At 40.8% G+C, this 22,295-nt stretch overlaps 1 protein-coding gene and 2 long non-coding RNA genes across 3 annotated transcripts in view; 1 reads left to right on the plus strand and 2 right to left on the minus strand.

The window, feature by feature from the left end:
* Positions 1-9,217: 9,217 nt before the first annotated feature.
* On the minus strand, positions 9,218-21,544 carry LOC146388684 (uncharacterized). The gene is made up of 3 exons (XR_014800069.1): positions 21,061-21,544; positions 20,838-20,969; positions 9,218-12,236 (listed from the first exon to the last, which is right to left on the minus strand). It is a non-coding gene; the product is annotated as an uncharacterized LOC146388684 (long non-coding RNA).
* Positions 14,192-14,587, minus strand: LOC146388685 (uncharacterized). The gene is made up of 2 exons (XR_014800070.1): positions 14,418-14,587; positions 14,192-14,310 (listed from the first exon to the last, which is right to left on the minus strand). It is a non-coding gene; the product is annotated as an uncharacterized LOC146388685 (long non-coding RNA).
* The window catches only part of pitpnc1a (phosphatidylinositol transfer protein cytoplasmic 1a), a 51,632-nt gene continuing 48,953 nt past the window's right edge, over positions 19,617-22,295 (plus strand). Inside the window, exon 1 of the mRNA XM_084926146.1 lies at positions 19,617-20,317. Within this exon, the coding sequence (XP_084782272.1) occupies positions 20,270-20,317 (48 nt within the window). The 5' untranslated portion in view covers positions 19,617-20,269. The remainder of the gene's footprint in view (positions 20,318-22,295) is intronic.

Genomic DNA, 22,295 nt, shown 5'->3' on the forward strand with positions numbered 1-22,295 from the left:
TCAGTATTCGCATATTTGCCACCATCATGTTGGAGCCAGAAGTTACTTTACGTGGATGAAAGGGTGGAGTGCAAATTTATAGGCGATGTATATTTATAGGCTTGGTTAGCAAGCTGCATTCATGCACAATGCAGGTGCAACACACAGACATGTGAATCAGCTAATCATCATCTCTAATAATTCGTTTTTATTCATCTCTGGCTCTCTTCCACAGCATCTTTTGTCCTTTATAAAATGGATAAAATGGAATCACAACCCAAGACTAATATGCATGAGGGGAAAAGTCATATAAAGGAATATTAATACAGACATCTGCTGATTTTTATTTCTTCTGCCCAACAATTTTTCACTGGTTAGTGGCTTACCCTTCTTGAGCCTTGTACTGCTAGAGGTTTCTTCCTGTTAAAAGGGAGTTTGTCCTTCCCACTTTCGCCAAGTACTTGCTCACAGGGGTTATCGTACTGTTTGGGTTTTCTCTGTGTTATTATAGTGTCTTTACCTTACAATAGACTGTTGGTGTGATTTGGCACTATATAAATACATTTTAACTAAATAGAGTTGGTAACAGGCTAAAAAAATTCATTCACCAAAACAGAAACACAATCTTCTTGAATGATTTGTACTACACAGCAAGCAGCAATCTCCAAAAGGCTCCATCACACTTGTGTTGTATTTTATTGATTTATGGTTTGTTTGTTTTTTTTAATTCTGGGGGTCTTATTGTATTTATGTATTTATTTATTAGTAATTGTCTTTCTAATTAATTTTTTTCCTTCTGGCCCTTGTTCTGTTGTAACAAGTGGATGTCTTTGTTTTGAAAAATATCATCATCCACATGAAAACGATCTTGACTGTTGTGCATCTCATGTCAAAGCAACAGGTGATGATTTAAATTTAACGATATAGAAATGTTGGTCATTCAAACAGAGATAAAGACACATATACATATATTTTTGTTTGCTTGTTTATCATACTGTAAATATGATGTATGATGCTGTAAAATTTGGCATTTTAACACTGGGGGTCAACTAGGACTGACCTCCGTTTACAGCCAGGCTCAAGTGGCACTTTGAACTGCAGTTTCTGCCACTTCTGCACTGGCTTCACTTTTTAGTGAACTGCATGCTCTAAGTTCCTATAACAGTCTTCATATAATTATCACCATCAGTATGTAAACACGGATGCTAAAAAACTACTTAATGTGATGCAACAGAAACGAGCACAGCAGATCCATTTTAATCTTATAACTGAGTGTGAGTGGTTCTCCGTATCTATATGATCGTCCTGTGACAGACTGGCAACATACTCAGAGTGTACCCTGCCACCTTGGGGTAGACTCCAGTACCCTCTGTAACCTGGATGGATAGATGAATGACTGCATCAACCATGTAATGTTTGCATTGCTGGCCAAACATCTACACACGATCAGAAACGACTGCTGTATGTCAGCTTCTTTTATCTTTTATCTATATACCCAGACTTCATGCTGACATCACCACCTGAAACACTTGTTGAGCACGTTACAAACCTGCAAATGAGATAAAATGGAATCACAACCCGAGACTACAGACTGGATTTGGGGGGGGGGGATTATAAAGGAATACTAATACAGACATCTGCTGGTTTCTTTCGTCTGCCCAACAATTTTTCACTGTTAGCACTTCATACAAAATTGAAAGGGTCAAGCTGACATTCTAAATTTTAAAAAAAATTATATATAATTTTAGAGTGGCATGCCAGTTTGGTGGTTGTCACTTTGGCCTCACAGCATGAAGGTCTTGGCGTCACATTTACTGGCCAGCTGGTCTCTTTCTGTGTGGAGTCTGCATATACTCCCCATGCTCTCCGAGTACACAGGCGTCCTCCCACAGTCCAAAGACGTTTAGTTTGTGGGGTTAACTGGTGGCTCTAAATATGCCATAGGTGTGAATGTGTGCCTGAATGATCGTCTGTATCTCTGCATTAGCCCTGTGATTGACTGACAGCATGTCCATGGTGTACCCCACCTCTCACCCAATGGCAGCTGGGATGGGCTGAACTGGATAAATGGGAAAAGATGGATGGAGGGAAAAATTAAAGTAGTGAAAAAGTTGAAAGCCGATGTCTGGAAACAGATTATTTTTGTGAGAAAACAAACAAAGTATAACAAAATGTGTGTGTGTGGTAACAATTCAGTGTATATAAAAGATGGACGTAGCCTCTGAAACTTTTTTCAGATGAAGTTTGTGTTATTAATTGCTGCTTTGTGGTCTTAGTGAATACAATTTGATGCTCATTTTGTTAATTAGGATCTCATACCAGACATGTAGAAGTTGCTACTGTAGAAGTATACAATGAGACTGAGTCAGAAACACCGCTGACTCGGGATGTTTTGTTTCAATAAACTAAGAGTGGTTGCAAAAATCCTCAACCTAAGGTTTTAAAACAGGATTTCACAAAGCAACAGGTGACACTGTAGTTATGTATGTCTTTCATATACAGTTAGAGTATGACGGGCATGTGTGATTCTCTGTATGTATGTGTATATGGTGCGCATTGGTTGAGGGGCTGATTTCCATTCAATCAGTGGTGTTCCTCCTGGGAGCAGGGCTTCTACATTATTAATCTGCCGCAATTCAGGCTGATGCAGGTGAGTGAGCCCGGCTATCAAAGACCACGAGGGTTTACAATGAGGAGATGGATTCAGTGCACACCACCAAATACCTCCATACATGCAAATGCAATTTCAGAGGCCAGCCCTACAGCAGTGTGGGGAAAAACTAGTGGTGCATGTCATAACATTTCCTCAGTTTTTTATTATATATTATTCTCGCGGCGATTACAGAGTCAAAATTAACCCAAGATAATGCAGCCAATATTCAGGTAAAATGCAAAGCAATCTGAGGTGAGTCACAGAGCAAAGATGCAAAGAGCTAATGAAAGCAGGAAGCAATAGATTATAAGACTGCTTATTATTTATTTCTTTATTTATTATTTAATTGGCACTATCAGTGAATTGAAAAAAGCAGGATAATAAAAAGTTTTTCACCTAGCTTTAGTTTCTTTAAAGCTTACCAGAATTCTGTTAACGAGAAGCTGCCGTTAGTGCCTGAGAGGAAAAGCTAGAGGCAGGCTGTTAACATCCGTAATACTGTGGGAAGAAACTCATCAATTCATAGTGAATCTTTGTTCTCACTATACAGGTGAGAAGAAAGAGGAGAGGTGAAGGCTGTGTGTGTGTGTGTGTGTGTGTGTGTGTGTGTGTGTGTGTGTGTGTGTGTGTGTGTGTGTGTGTGTGTGTGTGTGTGTGTGCACGTGTGTCTAACTTTCATCGCAGTCTAGACACCACCTTAGAGCTCCTCGAATGAACTCATTAGCCTCCATCTGAAAGATCATTAACTCACCGTTCTCATTCTCTCTGAACTCTGCCCGCTCGCCTTCCTCTTCTATTCTTTCATTCTGCTTTCAGCCATTAATGCTGTTCTTGTTACAGATGTTCTTGTTGCTAACGCTGGCCTTGTTCTAAAAGCAACCATAATCTTCTTAATGGTCAGGCTATAGAAAGAAGCCTTGTTAGTGTTTTGGCTGTGCTTCTCTAACATTATGGTAACAATTTACCGAGTTACCTGCCAAGATCTGGTGCAGCACAGTTAGTGTGGAAATCAGTACTACAAGGAAGTTGGTTAAGCCATTAGAAAATACAATTCAATTGTATTATCAAAGGCAAAATCTTCGATATGACCGAAATAACATATGCTTGTGTCAGGAATAGTAAGAATGTTAAATCATGGTTAAATACAGGGCAATAGAAACAAATGTAAATCTGGTATTATTCATACATGTACCTGTTGAAGATCCCACATATTAAAGTCTTTGTAAGTTTTTTTTCTTTTCTTTCCATCTGTCATCTGAATATTTTTGTATGGATTTGTAAGACTTCATTGTAATCGGTCCCAAGCAATAGTTCTCCAGGCTTTATGGAGGTCAGCACAGAGGTCCAGCAGTGAGTGTCTACATGCATCTGTAAAACACGGTGGAGGCTGAGTCATTGGTTTGGAGCTGCATTTCAGGCAGTGGTGTTTTGGATTTCTTTCATTATGATAATGATCCCAAACATAATGTCAATGCACTCAAAGCATACCTGGTTAGAAAAAAACACAGCGGATGACAATCAGTCATGGCGAACAGAGAACAGAATCTGTCTGTGAAGGTTCTCAGTCATCCAGGTCATCGTAGTCAAAGGAGCTTGCAAAGAAAAGCGTCTGGACTTCTTTAAGTTACTTGAAGACGTTTCACCTCTCATCCGAGAAGCTTCTTCAGTTCTAAGGTCAAATGGTGGAGAGTCCCAGATATAAACCTAGTGGGAGTATCCCCCCACAGAGGGACAAAAGGACCCCCTGATGATCCTCTAATCGCCTGAGCCAAGGTGTGAAACTGGGTGTGGGTCCCAATCAGCCAGAGTTTCTGGTGTGTTCATTGTGAAACCTGGCCCCACCTTATCATGCGAATTCCTGAGGTCAGATGGCCCAGGATGTGAGTGGGCGTTAAGGCGTCTGGGAAGGGATCTCAAAACTGGATTATAGATGGCAGAGAGTTGGTGTCGTAAACCCCCGCCTCTGTTCAAAGATGGTCGCTCACAGTGGACATAGATGGCTTCTTTCACTCCTCTTTCAAACCATCTGTCCTCTCTGTCCAAAATGTGAACATTGGCATCCTCGAAAGAGTGTCCTTTATCCTTAAGATGCAGATGGACTGCTGAGTCTTGTCCTGTGGAGGTGGCTCACAGAATCATGACAATAATCCCGAACATTCACCCAGATGAAAGCACCCACAACAAATTCAGAGCCCTGCAATATCACGGGTCCCTAATGTCACCATCATAGAGTCAATCTGGTATATCATGAACAAACTAAAGACAGTGAAAAAGAATAAGTCCAAAGGAGACCTGCAGTAAAATGAGGAACATACCTTGAAGAACTGACTTCACAGCACTTTGTTGCATTTAATGCAGACGTGTAAAAAATGTATCCACAGGAGTGTAATTAAAAATTCAACACAGGTGTGAAATTGTTCGAGTACCATAAGCTTTTTATCTCATGCCAGGATGTCTTTCAGGTAGTTTGATCTCCTCAAGTAAAGAAACAGTACGAAAAAGACTTGAGAAAGTTAAAAACAGAAATTCAAGTTTCCATACAGCTTTCAGCTCAATTTGACCTCTAACAGAACTAACTGTGGAAAGTCAGTCATTATTTATTTGCTTGAAGGGGGATCAAAACCATAAAAAAAAAGTTTAACTGCTCTCCCCTTCAAGGCCGTCTCCTTGTGCTACTTTGCAAAGTCACCTTCTTACGATGAACTGTGCCTCTCTGATTTCACCGTGGATTCATCAAACATTGACTTCTACAATCCAAACTGACATCAAGTTGAAGCTCATCACAGAGAGCTGGATTTTCTGGATACTCAAAAACCACCACAGCAATTCCTCACTAAAAGGGTTTGCTGGCTAAGAGCAAATGTCTTTATTTCTTTTATTTTATTTCATTTTTAACATTCTTCAGGTTGCACGCAAATAATTTGTGTCCCTGACTCAAATAACCTCCAGGCCACGCACCTGCTTTTCCACTATGAGATCCAGTACACTTTACAGACATGCAGGTGGTCTTCCAGGGAGTCATCCATGGTTTTTGATCTTTAGGGAAAACTCATGGGACTTTCTTCTCATATACTGTAGGGCTAGTGTGTGGCATATGGCATGTTTTGTTTTTTACAATACTGAGAATAGTTTGTTGGGGTTTGTCTTTCCATTCCAGCTTTCTGTTTTTGCCCACTGTAATATTACAAGAAACACAAACAACAGAGATGAACGAGGAAACACAAAAACAGGGATTAACTTTCCAAGTGATAAACAAAAACCTGGCAACTTTTTAACATCCTCTACTCCGCACTGATTGGCTCCATAGTGACATGGAGGCAGCAGTTTGGCTATGCGCGGGAGATGATCAGCAGGCCCATTTTGTCTGTTTGTGTGCCTGCAGGTCTGACACACAGCAGGCACACAACCACACACAGTGGTGTGAGCACACACGGAACCGCACAAGAAATAAACACATATGCACAAAAGTGCACACTACGATGCCTGCAACCCCCCGTCGAACATCACACACTAATAGCTGTGATATTGAGCAGTTGCTGTTTAATCTTGGAGGAGAAACGCAAGCTGAGCCCCAAGATGAAAAAAAGATGCCACATCTCTCACAGCAATATCTCTCTGCTGGCAATAAGTACAGATTTCATTATACATTATGCAAGAGAAAATCTTCTCCTCTAAATGAAATGTGCATGACACCTCGATGGCTGCCTGACCCAGTAGATTGGTAAATGGGAAGTCTGAAATTGCCTGAATAAAAAGACACATTATGGCTGCCTCTTTGATAGGATGGGGCATTTTCTTCGTTGTAATGCTGGTCCTGAAGCCCCACAACCACCATCATCACCACCACGCCCTGCATGTTTGGGTTTCTGACTAGCAATAGCAAAAGCTGAGATTGGATTTCAGTGTATCCATGGAAACAGCCTTGACATTGAAGCATCAACCACGGCTCTAAAAGGTTGCATCTGCATGATTGATAAGGATGAGAGCACATGTGGTGACAGAAGTGCATTCTTCTACATGGATAATTTGCAAATTATCATTTGAAAGTGATGAAAGGTAATGCCACTTGAAGCAGCATTCTCATAGTCCCCGATATTTCTCTGCTGTCCGTGCTTCTTCGTTCTGTTTGCTGATAAGTGCTCTGGTGATTCTTCTCACAGTAATCTTGCACTCATGGCAAATCAACACAACCACCCCTAAAAAAAAAGACATTTCCGCTTCTCAAGCGATGTTGATTTTCTGATGATTTTCTTAACATCAGCAGCGTTGGACAAAAACAACAATCGCGCCACAGCATTCACCAAAAAAATGCTTGCTGCACTTTAATTAATCATTCTTGTCTTACAGATCTATACATTGCAGGAATTAACATTAGCAGTCCTTCACAATCATAAGAAGAATATTTCCTCTTCATAAAAAAAATAATCTAAACTCCAGTTTGAATTCTGGCAAAAATGAAATAAAATGTGAGAAAGCTGCAGAAATTGCACGATAAAAGCGTGTTTCACTAGTGAGACCTGAAAAAAAGATGAAGCTCACGTCTTTCAGAGGTATCATCGTGTGCAGGAAAAGGCAATTCACGGACATGAGTGCCACTTTAGTGAAGCTAATGTGTAAGTTCAATAAGGAAGATCTGTATTCACTCATCACTTCTGCGTCCCCATGCTGCCAAACTTAATTCTGTCCTCATCACTCTGGTGGTCTTTTTCCTGCCTGCCCTCTGTGAGCAAATTAGCCTCTGTTCTGTGTGCTTTAAATCTCACTGCTCTTCTGTCATTTTGTCTTTAAGACTGTCATTCGTCATTTGCCATTTCCACTTTATCCTGGCCAGACAGAGATAGTCATCCAAGTCTCCACCTGCTTCACCACTGCCACCACCAGCATCGAGATTCCAGGAGGTCCTGTTATACTCTGTACCATCTTTGGACTCGTGTTTCTCTCCTTATTGTTAGTTTTGGTTCATGGAATTTGTAGTTCTTTTTTACATGCTTAAAAACACATCTGATACCTTGACTCTCACCAGAAATCTGTATGTAAGTATACCAGAAAACGAAACTACACTTTCCTTATTGACGGAGATGGTGTCTGTAACAATCTGTCTCCATATCACTATATGCCTAGCATCCTTCTCTCTTACCTCCTCACACCACTGCATGTCACCTTCACTTGTGGTCTTCATCTTTTCCACCTGCCTAGCAGCTCCATATTCAACATCCTTTGTCCAACATATCCACTGTCCCACCTCTGTCTCAGCCTTGCCTCTCCAACTTTGTTTCCAGGCCACCTCAGCCTGAGCTCTCCCTCTGATGAACTCATTTCTAATGCTGTTCATTCTGGTCGCTCCCGGTGAAAATCCAAACAGCTCAACCTCCTGTCTTTTCATCAGTGCCACTGTCTCCAAACCAAACATCATAGCAGGTCTCACTAACATCTTGTAAACCTTCCCTCTTACTCCCGCTGCAATTCTTCTGTTACAAATCACCCCGATACTCATCTTCAACCACTCCACCCTGCTTGCACTTTGCTCTTGTACACTGTCCATTGCTTTAGATGGTTGACTGCAAGTATTTAAACTCATCAGCCTGCTCCACCTCTGCTCCTTGCATCTTCACTGCTACACATGCCTCCCTCTCATTCATACACATGTATTCTGTCTTGCTTCTAATGAAGCTTATGCGCACGTTCAATAAGGAAGACCTATGGTCTCACATTTGTCTCTTCCCAGGTGCTGCCAACTAAATCTAAGCTTTATCACTCCCACTTTCCCACACTGTCAAGCTGTTTGTGTCATCAGTGGTCTAGTCCAATCATCTTCTCCCAGCCTTTTACAGGCCAATCAGCATTCATGCCGCATACTTTAAATGTCACTGTGCATCTGTCATTCTCCTTTGCAGATGCCATTGTGCAACCCACCTCCTCCCCATCTCCAGCTCTCATCACTAAAGTTCCATTTAAGCCACCGTCATCTCCACCATCAGCATCTAAGCTCCGGGGTGTCCTACTCTAATCCCTTTCAGAGCTGGGGTTCCAGTCTGCTAAGATGGGCCATTGGAGTCTAACCACCAAACACCTATCTGTATTATGTTCATCAATAAATCATGTTCATTCTTTCCAATGATCTCTCCTTATTGAACTTAATTTCATTCCTTTTCTCTCCAGAGCATACATCCAGGCTCTCTTCCACCTGTTACCTACTCTCCCTACAGATCATCTTAGTCCATCGAGACTCCTGAGTCTCAAGAGGGAAGAAGGGGCTCAGAGCCAGTCCCTGATGTAATTCCACCCCCACCTTGAACCCATCTGTCACTCCTACTACTTCACCACTGTCTCGCTGTCATCATGCATGTCCTGCACCACCCTCTCAAATGTCTCTGCCACTCCTAACTTCCTTGGTAGAACAGTTCAATGTTCCCCACCATATCCTTTTTTTCTAGCATATGTTACAATTAACACACAAACACATCTATCTATCTATATATATATATATATATATATATATATATATATATATATATAGATATATATATATATATATATAGATATATATATATATACATATATATATATATATATTAGTTAGGTTGTTTAATATTTCTGCTAAGTACTCTTTAAAATACCAGAATAGGGAGGATGGTGGGGTTTAAGTTCATTAGATTAATCAGTATTGCTGAACTATGAAATATTTTGTGTGCTGTGTATTTTGAGCATAAAGGTATAACAGAATAGCTTTAGTGTTTTGTTTTTTAAAACTTGAGTATGAAATTTTACAAAATGCAGCAAGATATTTAAAAAAATTGTTTTATTGATTATAAAATACACTATATTGGGTTCGTATTGGTATCGACAGATATCCAAATTTATAATATCAGTATCGGTATCGGACAAAAAAAGTGTTGTTTTAAAAAAGTTTTGTTATTTTCCTGAAATGTCAGGATACAGATAAGATTTACTCATCCAGGGTTTGGAAGTGGATTTAAAAATGGTGCAAATAACTTCAACAACACCTCAGAGGATATCCAAGCAACACCATCTAGTACTGTCCACATCAGGCCCTGCTCTCTTTCCCACTCACTGTGACATCTCTCTCGTCTCCATTTTTATCATTGGATCCAAGCAGAACTGCTAATGTCTAATTAGATTTATTATAACCTTTTGCAAAGTTTTTAAAGTTAAATTTAAGTTTCCTAAAATTGTAATGATTTGTATTACTTTTTAAAACATTAATAATCAAATAGCCAGCCCGGTGAAGTTAAAGAAAGCAACAGTTCAACAGAATCAAGGACCAGCATCACCTGTTTTCCAGGCTACTTCTTCTGTTTGCCTTACAGTCTAACATTGTGTCCCATCTGAACCGTCTTCATACACTGTGGCAGGACAGACAAATCAGCTGAAAAGCCTGCAGGACTCCTGAGGTCCCCAAGATAACTGCACATTACCCACCTGCAACACAGCAGCACTTCTGACTGTCACAAGCCAGCCTGTGGCTACACCCATGTTAATTTCGCTGATCTGAACATAATCTTAATTGGAATGAATTACCCTGAATTAATTAACACTGATTTAATCCTATATTTTTGTATTAGCTTCAGTCTTAATTCAGTGGTAACTTGACACATTATTACTTCAAAGCTCAAGTGTCCATCTGGATGGAACAACTGGTAACATCTGTTAACATCTTTGTTTAATGCGTTCTCGGGGCTTTTTGTGTATCGATCGTTTTAAATAAATCCCCACATGTATCACAAACTACTGCATCTTCTATATGTTCCTTTATGCAAAGATTATAAATGAATGACATGGACTTAGACGCCTACAGTGAGTTATGAAAGAGTTTATATCTCTCTACAGCTGGCATGCGTGTTATTCACACACACCTCAAGACTAAAGCTGCATCAGGTGACACTGGGCTTTATGCAGCAACGAACAGGTGCCGCTGCAGAAAGCGGTGAAGTCTCTGATATTCCTGTGAAGACAGACTGCAATTTATCTACAGACAAACTTTGTCACCTCACCTCATAAAATCCCTCAAAGGTGTTTTGTCTTGAGTTGCTGTCAGTGTCACCCGTAGTGCCATCTCTCAACTCTCAATTGCCACCTTGACAGCAAACCTTGAGAGGCCATGTTGAAAAGGTGTATTGAAGTGTGCTATAGTGTGTATGTGTGTGCATGTGTATGTGTAAGAGAGTATCTGACTGCATACAGCATGGGATACATACATGTGTGTGCTACATAGGTGTGGGAAATGTGGATATCATATGGAGCAGCAAACTGCACCACAAGGATTCTCCACAATTTCCAAAATTTATAACATAATTACTTTGCACCCTTCAGCTACTTCATCATCAGTCTCCTCGGACTAATGAACTGGTTTCCGTTCAGTGCTCTGCAGAGGACCGGTTTGGGTATTCATTGTGTTTAATGTCTGATTTACACAAAGCACAGAGTTGTTCAGTCAGCATCCTCAGACTGAGCTAATCAGATTGACTTCCTATAGGTTTACACCTAATAAGAAAATGGGATTGTGATAATGTAGTATTACAGCACCTAAGCTTAGAAGAATCAGCAAAGTTCACACTTTTAATAAACATCCTAATAAATCTTCTCAGGAGACTATTATTAAACCCCAGCAGGCTGTTACATTTAAACAAATAACCATGTTTGTCTTTTTGTTAGTGATTTTAAAGATTATGAACACTTTTCACCAGTAAACACTGAACAGGTGAGCATGCACGATAATCATGCAACTGCTTTTAATATATACTAACTCTAAAGACATTGTTTCGCTGTCTGACTGTACATGACAGAAAAAAAATTAGGCTCTTTGAATGAAGTGAACAACTGCAGTTCTTAAAGATACTGCTGGATGTCAGTGGCACCCTTCAGCCTCCTGGTAGATGCACATATGGTATAAATTTGAAAATCCTATGTAACTCCTTATCACATTCACAAGGTTTTCAGAAAACTTGACCTCTGACATTGACCTTAAAGTTGAGGTCAGTGAGTCTCATCATCTTGGCAGTTAAGAAAAGAACCAGCTCCAGCCACAACTCTCCTCTCCAGACGTCTCTACCTTTGCAATTTTCTAGTTGCTTCATACTTTCTTACTCGTGTTTTTCTTTGAGTATTCCCAAATGTGTTCACTCTCTGGAAGAAGCCCCTTCACTGAGTCCTCGCTGGACCATCAGCCCTCAGTGTCAGTCTGGGTGAGTCACAGTAAATTTCCACAGCCTCTGCCCTCCTCCTCTGGGTGGAGCCCTCATGGCTCCTCCTGGGGCTCCCACCTGATGGCAATCAAGGCAGCAGTATTCAAGACTGGCGCTCTCAAGCACCTTTTGACAGAACATCAGCTAACCCATGTTAGTGTGTGGTCTTACGTCAGCCTTGCTATTAATAGTGTTTGTACTCACCTTGTTCGCCTGTCTCCTAGTCGGTTCACAGAAGCCATTTTTCAAACCTCGCTATAGCCTTGCTTACCTGGACGCTGGTCTTCTTCATACTGCTGCCAGTAAAATCCTCTCAGTTTCTGCCACTATCACCTGCCTCCCGCGCTACAGCTTGGACTCACCCAGACCTCAGTCGCTCACTTTCCCCTCCTGATTTTCTCCTGTGAACACGTAAGGTGTAGTGGTGAATTTCTGTCCCAAGCTTTGAAAAAATAATTCTTCCACTTCTTAATGTGAGCTGTCCAGATTTATTTCTGACTCGTACATACAAACAAACGATGTCACGGTCAAAAAAAACCTATTTGCTGCTACAGCTCACATTTCCATTGCTGTGCTGGCTCCTTCTAACCTGCTACCACCCATGCGCTGTAATGTTTTCTTACTCGACACAAATTAAACACGCAGCATATATTCTCTAACAACATAGTATACAAAATCAAACATGTACCATAATACCTGAAATGGTATCAAAAATATTTCTCTATAGATTGGCTTTAACCTGAGGCATCACAGCTAATTAACTGGACAAACTATCCACTGTGTTTCTGGACCCAACTGGCTCTCCTGTCCTTCTATTACAGTGTCCTTGACCCATCTCTGCATCCCCCGTCATGTTCCAGCACCCAGCCATCATAGTGTCCCCTCACAGTTGATGTTATTTGCAATCTTCCCTTAGCTCTGAGTCTCTCAGTTAACGTTCAGAGTTTTTGCTCAGTTCATAGCCTTAGCTCTGTTCATCTTGTGCATCACTCCATTGTTAAATAAAGTTCTTTATTCATCACTTTCTTGGCTCTCGGGTTGAATCTCCATTTGAGTCAATCTCTCATCTCAGGGCGCTCAGCCTTGACACTCAGAAACAATCATAATTTAAACTAATTTAAAACAAATCAAGCTGTCTATGTCTGCATTGAGCTATTAGAGTCCTAAGAACTAAGATGGCCCATTAGTAGGTGTTGTTAATAAAGTATCCAACCATTCATCTTGGGAGCAGCAGTCTAAGCAGAAAAGTCCAGGCCTCCCTCTCCCAACTCTTCCGAGGTAGAACACCGAGGTATTCCCATGCCAGTTTGGAGATATAATCTCTGAAGCTTGTCCTGGGTATCCCTGGGGCTTCCTCCTGGTAAAACACTTCACCTACAGCAGGATGGAGTATTCTTTCTCAGGTATCGGGAGCACAGCAGTAGCATTTGTATCCCTGACTGTGTTACTGTAAAAATGTTTATGGTAAAACGGATTCATGGTACTTGAAAGAAATTTGACAGATACTACAAACATATAAGCAGCGCGGAAATATCTGTCACCAACTACATCAATACATATTTCTCAGTAATGGTGTAAAATTACCTGATTTTTACATTATTGTAAGCCAGACACATAACCAGTATTTATACAGTGCATCCCAATATTTTAGCCTAAAATTATTGATTACAGGGAACTCAGCCTTAAATTTTTTGATGCTTATAAGTGTGTGTTTTTGGTCATGTGCACTAATTAAAAGATCTGAGTTTTGCATTTTGAGAGCAGGTGACCTGCAGGTTAGGGGGCTACACAGAATCTCACTGCTTTCAGGACTACTGGGACCTTAATCTGCAGTTTTAATAGTGTATTCATAATCTTCTGTGTTAACTAAAGGCAGCATGTGTTTACCTCTGAACATGGAACATTTTCCATCCATCTTTTTTGAGCAGTTAACTGCACAGCTCTGAGTCATCTCTGCTTTGGAGCTTGGCTCTGTTTTATGCCATGAAGAATGGTGCTTTCTGCCTCCTGGTTGCCTCTGTGAAGACGCTGAAACTTGTCTATGTGACACTGATTTTTCGCCCAAACTAAGCCAAGCACACTGCATCCAACTAAAGAAAGCACCGAGACTATCAGAAATAAAGAAACGCGTCATGTAAAACTAGCCAAACCCTTGCAACCTTAGTAAATGTCTTTGTTTCTGTGTGGAAGTGTGACAGCACTATTATTCACTTACGGTGACAAATCATGACAAAATGTAAGGTTTAGGACCTCTGAATGTGTGATACCATCTCTTTTCATTTTTGATGACCTGTAATGTGTTCTCAGAAAGAGAAGAAAAGATGAAAAGCTGAACAGCCCACAGAGAAATTTCCCACCGAGCAGTAGGAGGATCAAAGATGTCACAGTTTTAGGCTGAACCAAAATCTTTCATGTTCATGCTGACTGTTCTGAAAAGCAGCTCCGTTTTGGACTTCACACAGATTAAATAGTGCCCTGCAAGAAAGACAAAAAAAACCCACTATTAAGACAAATGAAACCATAGATACCACCCACCACCGCCAACCCACCTCCATTCCCCGACCCCTCCCCTGTGTCTTCACCTGGATGTAATGCAGTCATTAAGCTGCCTGGCTCGCCCATCTAGCAGCGGTGTTTTCCTTCCAAGACGGATGGCTCCAATAAACCCCTTATTAATTTTGGCTTCGGCACAGCCTACACCACCGAACAAGCTGAGAAACAAGCTCCTTTTTCCACAGTAACAGCGGACTGGCGGGGCTGAGTGGATAGGAAAGTGACAGTAAAGGCCAGATAATGATGTTAAGCGGCAAGAGGCAAGGAAGCCAGGTCTCTTAGCAACTGTTTCTCCTCTCTGCCGACGCTCTGATATCGTCGGGAATAAACAATTTGGTGTGTGTGTGTGTGTGTGTGTGTGCTTAATTGTAGCAGGTGTCATCAGTTTGACACTACAAACAGCTTAGCATAATGTCATATTATTTTCCTTTAAAATCCAATTAGAGGTGATAGATAGTTTTGTAGCTGTCCTATGGCAGCAGAGCCCAAAACATCATGTGCCCTGTGTGTGTTTGTGTGTGTTTGTGTTTTAACTTTCTTAAAAGTGTGTGTGTGTGTGTGTGTGTGTGGGGGGGGGGGGGGGGGGGGCGTATATAAAGAATTAATCTGGAGAAGAGATAAAGAGACTTCACATTGCAACTTTAGTACTGTATGAATCGTCAGCCAGCTGTTAAATGAGAAGTATTATGCTCATTCTGAGCACTCTAGTAAAATAGCTTTGTTTGAGTCACTGTTCAAAATAATCCATAGCCTACTTAGCCTATGCTGGTCTTATGCCGCAGCTTAGTTCAATCAAAATAATCAGTTTTACCCTCCCTCCCTTTAAGACAACCATCGAATTAAACTAACTTGGTTCTGATTGGCTTTCCCTCACAAACACAAGGATGTAACAGCAGGTGGGTGGGGACTCTGTGCTAACAGTCACACCTGTGTCCTTGAGATGTCTGCTCTTGCTGACATCATACAGATCCAAAAGCAGAAAACAAGAATTGAATGAAGCCTGATGTTTTGGCTCACCGTAGTTAATTTTAATATTTTTATTAAGGTTATTTAATTACAAATTAAATCAATGCAGGAAAACAACAATCATGTCAGAGACATTGTAAGAGAGCGATCGAACACTCCTGAACTGAAATCTAGCAGACTATTCCAGAGAGCCTACATGGTTGTAGGCGTATAACTATCAAGAGAAAAAAAGAGTTTTCATACTTATTTTCCTGCAGATTAACAGTGAAAAAATATCGAGAAACATTTGAACATGTCGGCTGGGTTGTGAGACTTGCTTCTAGAAGCACTTTGACCATATTCACCAGCACCAGTGAAAACAGGCACCTTCGTAAAATTCCACTGTATCCCACGCCATGAAGTGTGGTAACAAGTAACAACAGTAACAAAGTAACAAGTAAACGATCATCACCAAGCTAACCAATACTTTGCAAATATGTATGCAAATTTGTTATATTGCAATCTCATTCAGTTAAATTTTGATTTTAGTTGTTCTGTAGCTACTTTTACCTTTGTTGACATTTGTTGGTGATTCCTGAAAGGCAACAAGACCTCAGTTCACCATTTTGTCTTTTCACCAAGCAATTGTTGCCTCAGTTGCACATGTGCGAGGTTTCATTTTCTCTATATGTGCTTTCAGGAGGGGTGTGAGAGCTGCACTGTGTATGCTGGCATGTTTTGGTACTGTCTGAGTGTGTACCAATGCCTTCGCACTCATTGACGCCAACATGCAAAAGAGCACATGCAAGCGCGTTGCACCCTCTTGTGTTCAGGCGTGACAACTTCAGTTTTGCTTCTTTGCAACCTACACAATGAATGTGTTTAATGATTCCTGTTTGCCTCAGCACTATCTGTTTTATTGACCTTAAAGTAGCTTCAAGTATCCTTAATTCAGGCTGTTTGGTTATTTTTTGTTTACTGTCTTGGGAAAAAGCTAATAATTAGGGTTATTGATTTCATCATTTAATATGAGTCCTAAAGGGAGGTAGAGTAATCCTCCAGTTCTGAACTTCTTGTTCTGCTGGGGTACATTCAGTGTTTGTGTTCTCCCTGTGGCTACTGGCGTTTTCTGTGGGTGTGTCTTCTTCTTCCCACAAATCGCTACCAAAAAGGGAGTATAGCTACCAGATATCATTTAAGCTATTCCACAACATACTTATGCCATTGCACAATGATAATAAATTTCAAAGAGATCACCGAAAGTAATTAATTTTACAAAGCTGTTAGTATATGTTCATTTTTATTCCCCAGCTTCGGTGTTTTTCATATTCTCTTAGAGGTAACCCACAGTGACTATCTTGAAGCATTTAGGCATTAAAAATTCATAATAAGCACGAAGACTTCACAGCTCTCCTTGTGTGTGTATAACAAACGGGGGTGGAGTGTAAATGAGAATGTGTACTGTGCTTAGAGAGAGGGCAGTGGGCTTTTTTGACCAGATTGTTTAACACAATCCTACAGAGTGAGAGGATGCCTGAGGGTTGGAGAAGAAGTGTACTTGTGCCAATTTTCAGGCACAAGTGTAATGTGGAGAGCTGTAGTAACTACAGAGGGATACATTTGATGAGGCATAACGTGAACGTATGGGAAAGAGCTGCTAAAGCTAAGTTAGGACAGGAAGAGAGGTGACAAAAAGCAATATGGCTTCATGTCAAAAGAGAGAACTATAGACGCAATGTCTGTTTGTGGGTCCAGAGAAAACATATGATAGGGTGCCAAGAGAGGAACTGTGGCACTGTGTGAGGAAGTTTGCAGACATTCTGATCTGTAGTAAGAGTACGGAGCGGGTGAAAAAGAGCCTAGAGAGGTGGAGGTATAAAAGTCAACAGCAAGGTAGAATACACTATGTATTAATGAGAGGGAGACCGGAGGAATCATAAAGCTGTAAGACGCAGAGTTAGTAAAGGTGGACAAGTCCAAACCATCCAAAGCAACAGACAGTGCACAAGAGAGGTGAAGAATAGAGTGCAGGCAGGGTGGAGTGGGTAGAGATGAGGGTCAGGGGTAATTTGTGACAGAAGGATAGCAGCAAGAGTGAAAGGGAAGGTTTACGAGATGGTAGGGAAATCTGCTGTGATGGTTTGGAGACAGCCACTCTGACAAAGAGACAGGAAGCAGAGCTGAAGGTGTTAAGACTTTTGTTGGGAATGACCAGGATATGAGTACATTTGAGGGGCAGGTAAGGCTGAGCAGTTTGGATACAAAATGAGAAAGACATGACTGAGATGGTTTTAACATGTGCAGAGGAGGGACAGTGGAGTGAAGGGATGCTGTGTGAGGAGCTGGCAGGCAGGAGAAAACAAGGAAGAACTCAGAGATACTGATGAGTCACTATAGCGATCAGATTCATTTGATGTGTTTAATTACAACGTTTACTATTAATCTGTTTGCACACAAAGCATATAAGGAGCTTATAAAATATGTATCCAAAATCTGGATGAAAATATAAACATAATGCATATCAATACGTAATTAGCAGAAAATTTCTCTAGGAACATTCTCCTGCATTGGGTACAATTTCTTTTAATGCTTTAATTAAAGTTTCAGTGATTTTCCTTATGTACTTTTACTTAAATAATATTTTACTAATCAATATTTTCACTGGTACTTTCACTTAAAGGACCTGCATACTTCTTTCCAGCATGCTGTATCTGATCTGTTCTACAGTTTAAAATAAAATCACAATTGTTATGTACTGTTTAATATACAAAATACTCCAAGAGTCAGGAATAGGTCTTTTTAATGACATTATAACATGTTACCGGTAGGTTTTATCATTTGTAGTAGTTAAATATTGTATCACAACTGAAATGAAGATCTCTACTGACATCTATCGTGAAAAGAATGGTACTGCATGTAGACCTCTGCTTCTCTTTTTACATTTTGAAACGTCAAATAAAACTTTAAATAAATTATTTTGGTTAATAAAAATTAGAGTATGTGTAACTTGGATATGCAGGTGCTCTGTTGTGAGCATGATGACTTCAAACCACAGACACGTTGGCCAGAAAACAGTACAGCAAACTCTGAGTTTGTTCAGCACGGTAGGTGTGCTCTGCATGAAACAGCCACGATTAATGGATCTGCGATTCACGTGTCATCAGGTAAATTTACTGTAGGTGGAATTGATATGGTTTGTGCTTTTGTCACACATTTCTAAGTATGCAAGGATGTAGAGGATAAGAGTGACAGATACCAATTAAATAAAAGTTTTCTCCAATAAAGAATGTGACCTTTGACCTCCTGGAAAGAACCTGCAAACCACACAGACCAGACTTCATCTAAATCAGCTTGGGGAAGTACAGAAGTGCAGATGTGAATTCTTCACTGACATTTAAAGTTCTTACTGCTGTGGCAATATTTGAAAGCGAGAAGTGTCTTACTCTTAATGTCTTAGGGAAATATGTTTCAGGTTAGCCCCTGGACTTGTTTGGCTTATGAGAAAGACTTGTGAAAGAATATAAAGTTTCCACAATCTGGTAGCAAGTTGTGTGTCACTGATGACCTCTAACTAATTAATAAAAAAATATAGTAATTGATTAATTACCATCAACAAAGTAAATACTGAAACCGTTCAGTCAAAAATGCCCTGCTGAGAGACGCTTAAGGACAGTAGAAATAATTTAAATCTGTTTTTAAAGTCATAATTTCAAAGTCTGATGACTTTGTGGGAAAAAATAAAGATTTGTAACCTGGCTAAATTTCAGAACCTTGGTCAGCTCCAACTCAGACCAAGGTCAGCTCCACAACGGGCTGAGAAACAGAACAGGGTGGAATGGCCTGGATGCTGTATATGGGCTTGCATGACCTCCCATGTGCCACTTGATCCAAATATATTTTTACTGATAATAAAAAAAATAAAAAATAAATAAAAATTGCACAATTATGAAACGTAGTTATGCAATGCAGTTTACATGGTTTTCTGTAACGTCCTATCTGAACTGTGTGTGTGTCTTTTTGAATGGTTTTTAATGCGCTTCGATTTTCTGTTTCCGTGTAGGCTATCATTGTATTTACTGTGATTGGAAATCTTTGAGATCGAGCGCTAAGCACGCGCAGATTCTGCGGGGTACAAATGTGTGTAAAAAACAAAAAACAAAAAAAAAACAGAAATCACGCAGAACTTCCGCTCATTAGAAAAAATAATAAACAAATCTCCATCATTGTTTGAGTCGGACTCGAGAAGTGGTTCAAGCTGCTCCTAACTATGACAGATTTCCACTGCGGTGTGTATTATTGCGCAGGCAGAGAAGCGGCCGCTGTGCGGTTGTTTTGCAGCGAAGCTTTTAAGCTGAAGGTCAGGTCCGGTTGTATTTCCTGTTGGCTGGCTCTCTAGTGCTTGACACAGCTTTTCTGTGCACGGCCGTGCATCCCTGAACGGAACAGTAAGGAGAAAACTCAAAGGACGTGGAGACACACTGGTAGAGAGCGGCTCAGTGGACGTTATTTACACGTGAAGAGTCAAAGAGTCAAGAGACCAAAAAGTCTCGGTTCTTCTTTGGGACTCGAGCGGACACACAGCCCCCTTGAAGCTGTGGTTGAAAGGGGCGACTTGTTTTGAAGTTTGTTTTGAATTTCAGACTTTTGACACTGTTACCCAGTCGCACAAACTAATGTCGTCGGAGTAGTTTAGGAAAGTGACAGCTGCTGATCACAGTGGGATCGTCTCGTGTCCTGGAAGGACCTCTAATACACCTCGTGTCTGTGGAGACTCACGTAGGCACAGCGGAGCGTTCCAGGAGGTCTTCTTGATGCACAAGTGAGAAAAGCATTGAGTGTTTTTTCTGAACCTCAGCTGCAGTCAGAGAATACTTTCATCGGGAGAGAACCCCACAGAGGAAAGTTCGATCATCATCATCGTCACTGTGCTTGGACTATGTTGATGAAGGAGTACCGCATCTGCATGCCTCTCACAGTGGAGGAGGTAGGGGAAGTTTTATTGATTTTTGCGAGCCGCAGACTTGCAGATCAGCAAGTCTTGCCTGCTTTGCTTTGCTGCACTTGTTCTATTGCAAAAGCGATCGCCGCAGTATTTTAGGGAAGTTCACAATATTTTGCACCAAAGCCTCATACAAGCAAGAGCTGAAGTCGGGCAGCCACCGCGGGGTGGAGCTGCTGTTTGTCTCTCCTTCCACCCAGCTTGTTTGCATCCAGCAGCAGCAGCAGAGGGAGTCGTGTGATTAATCTTGGTAGTGAATCATGTCTCTGTTTTGCTTGTGCTCTGTGAGTAGTGTGTAGCTACAGATTGCTTTCTGCGTCTTCTCCTCCTGGAGCCACCGGGCAGGGTGATTGTATTATATTATAATGAAACTAGAATGTGCTTCTTCTTTTTTTTTTCTTTGTTTGCATGCAATCTCCCTAATGCGCAAGTTCACACCTGTGCAGTTGCTGCATGTGTGGTCAAACAGAAATGATGTATTGCACACACTGATCACGTTAGATACCTTTGCTAATCAGGTCCCCCAGTCTTCATGCTTATAATCGATCACACAGCAGAGTGGTTTTGTGAAGTCCTCGTTCCCTTACTTTCCTGCTGTTTGGGCTGATTGTCTTCAAATGATTCAATCCATACACACCTGAAACGGCACAATAGATGTTCCACCTGAAGACTTTTATTGAGTTTGACAGTGTGCAGTTAATCATGTGGTGTTGCGTAGCTCTAAATACCTGGGTTGCCACACAGGTTCACAATGCAGAGTTGGCCACATTAAATTGTAGTTTAGTCAGCCTTGCTGTTTGTGAAGACTTGATTCATCGCTGCAGTCAGGTGAAGCCCATTGTTGTGCTCTCAGATTGAGTGAGGATGAAATTGGAGTCATCTGTACATGCCTTTAATCAGAAAGCCAGCTTTAACAGCCCCTCCTGAGGTCTATTTATGTTTCTTGCCAAAGCACTGCTTTATCACATCGTGTCCTGAGGCTGATTGGTTCTTCTGCTTTGCATCGCTCCAGCGGTGATAAAAGAGCCACAGCTGTCCTCAGTGGCCGACTAAAGGCTATCACATCTTTTGTTGTAATGATAATAACGTGGCCCGGCCTAATCCATCGATCTGAGAGTGACTTGGTAAATGAGCACGTGGAATCTATTCTTTTGAACACCTAAGACACATAAATCATGCACTCATCTTCACACACACACACAACTCTTTATATGAGCTCAGTGCAGCAGCAGTCAGATTTGAAGTATTGTCTTTCAGTGGAGTCACCAGGAGTGGTGCAAACTGCATAACATACTGTTAAGTGTTCCTGTAAAAACTGGATGTATAATAAAAACACATCTTCACCTCCCAGAGTCAGTACACTGGCTTTTTTTTTCATAGATTCGTGATGAGGAACGGTTCATGTAGGACCGTGCTGTGCTGATATATTGAATGCATTTCTCACAAGAGGCATCGCATCACTCACGATTCACAGTCTCCTCAAATGGCACTGCAGCGTGAGGGCAACAGGTTTCTCTTCACATGAATATGACAAAGACTTGAAGAGCTAAAGAATTTTTTATCACCAGCAGACATCAACAGGCTTCTTCTGGAGAGTCTCACCTCGAACCACTGCAGTGAAAACATAATTGTGCCACCACATACATATTGTTTAAGGTTCTTCACAGATCTTTGGGGGTTTAAACCTTGATTTTTAAGGCTCAAATTAAAAATGTGTATAAAAGAAAGGAAGAAAACCCACTTACACTTGTTGTGGAATCTTATTTTGAGATGCGCTATCAACAGTCAGATTAGGTGAGTTTCAGTTCAAATGGTGTTTTGGGTTTCTCTTGCAATTGTAAGAGTTATGCATAATGTTTATACAGTCATATTATGAGAGTATAATCTTCAGTTACAGGATATGAAGTCATGTCAAAAAAGGAAGGTACACATTTACTGCCTCTGTAGAAATTAAGAGGACAAA

Source organism: Perissodus microlepis, chromosome 4 (assembly GCF_051167445.1).
Source record: "Perissodus microlepis isolate ML-2025 ecotype Zambia chromosome 4, ASM5116744v1, whole genome shotgun sequence".
In the NCBI taxonomy this organism is placed as follows: Eukaryota; Metazoa; Chordata; class Actinopteri; order Cichliformes; family Cichlidae; genus Perissodus; species Perissodus microlepis.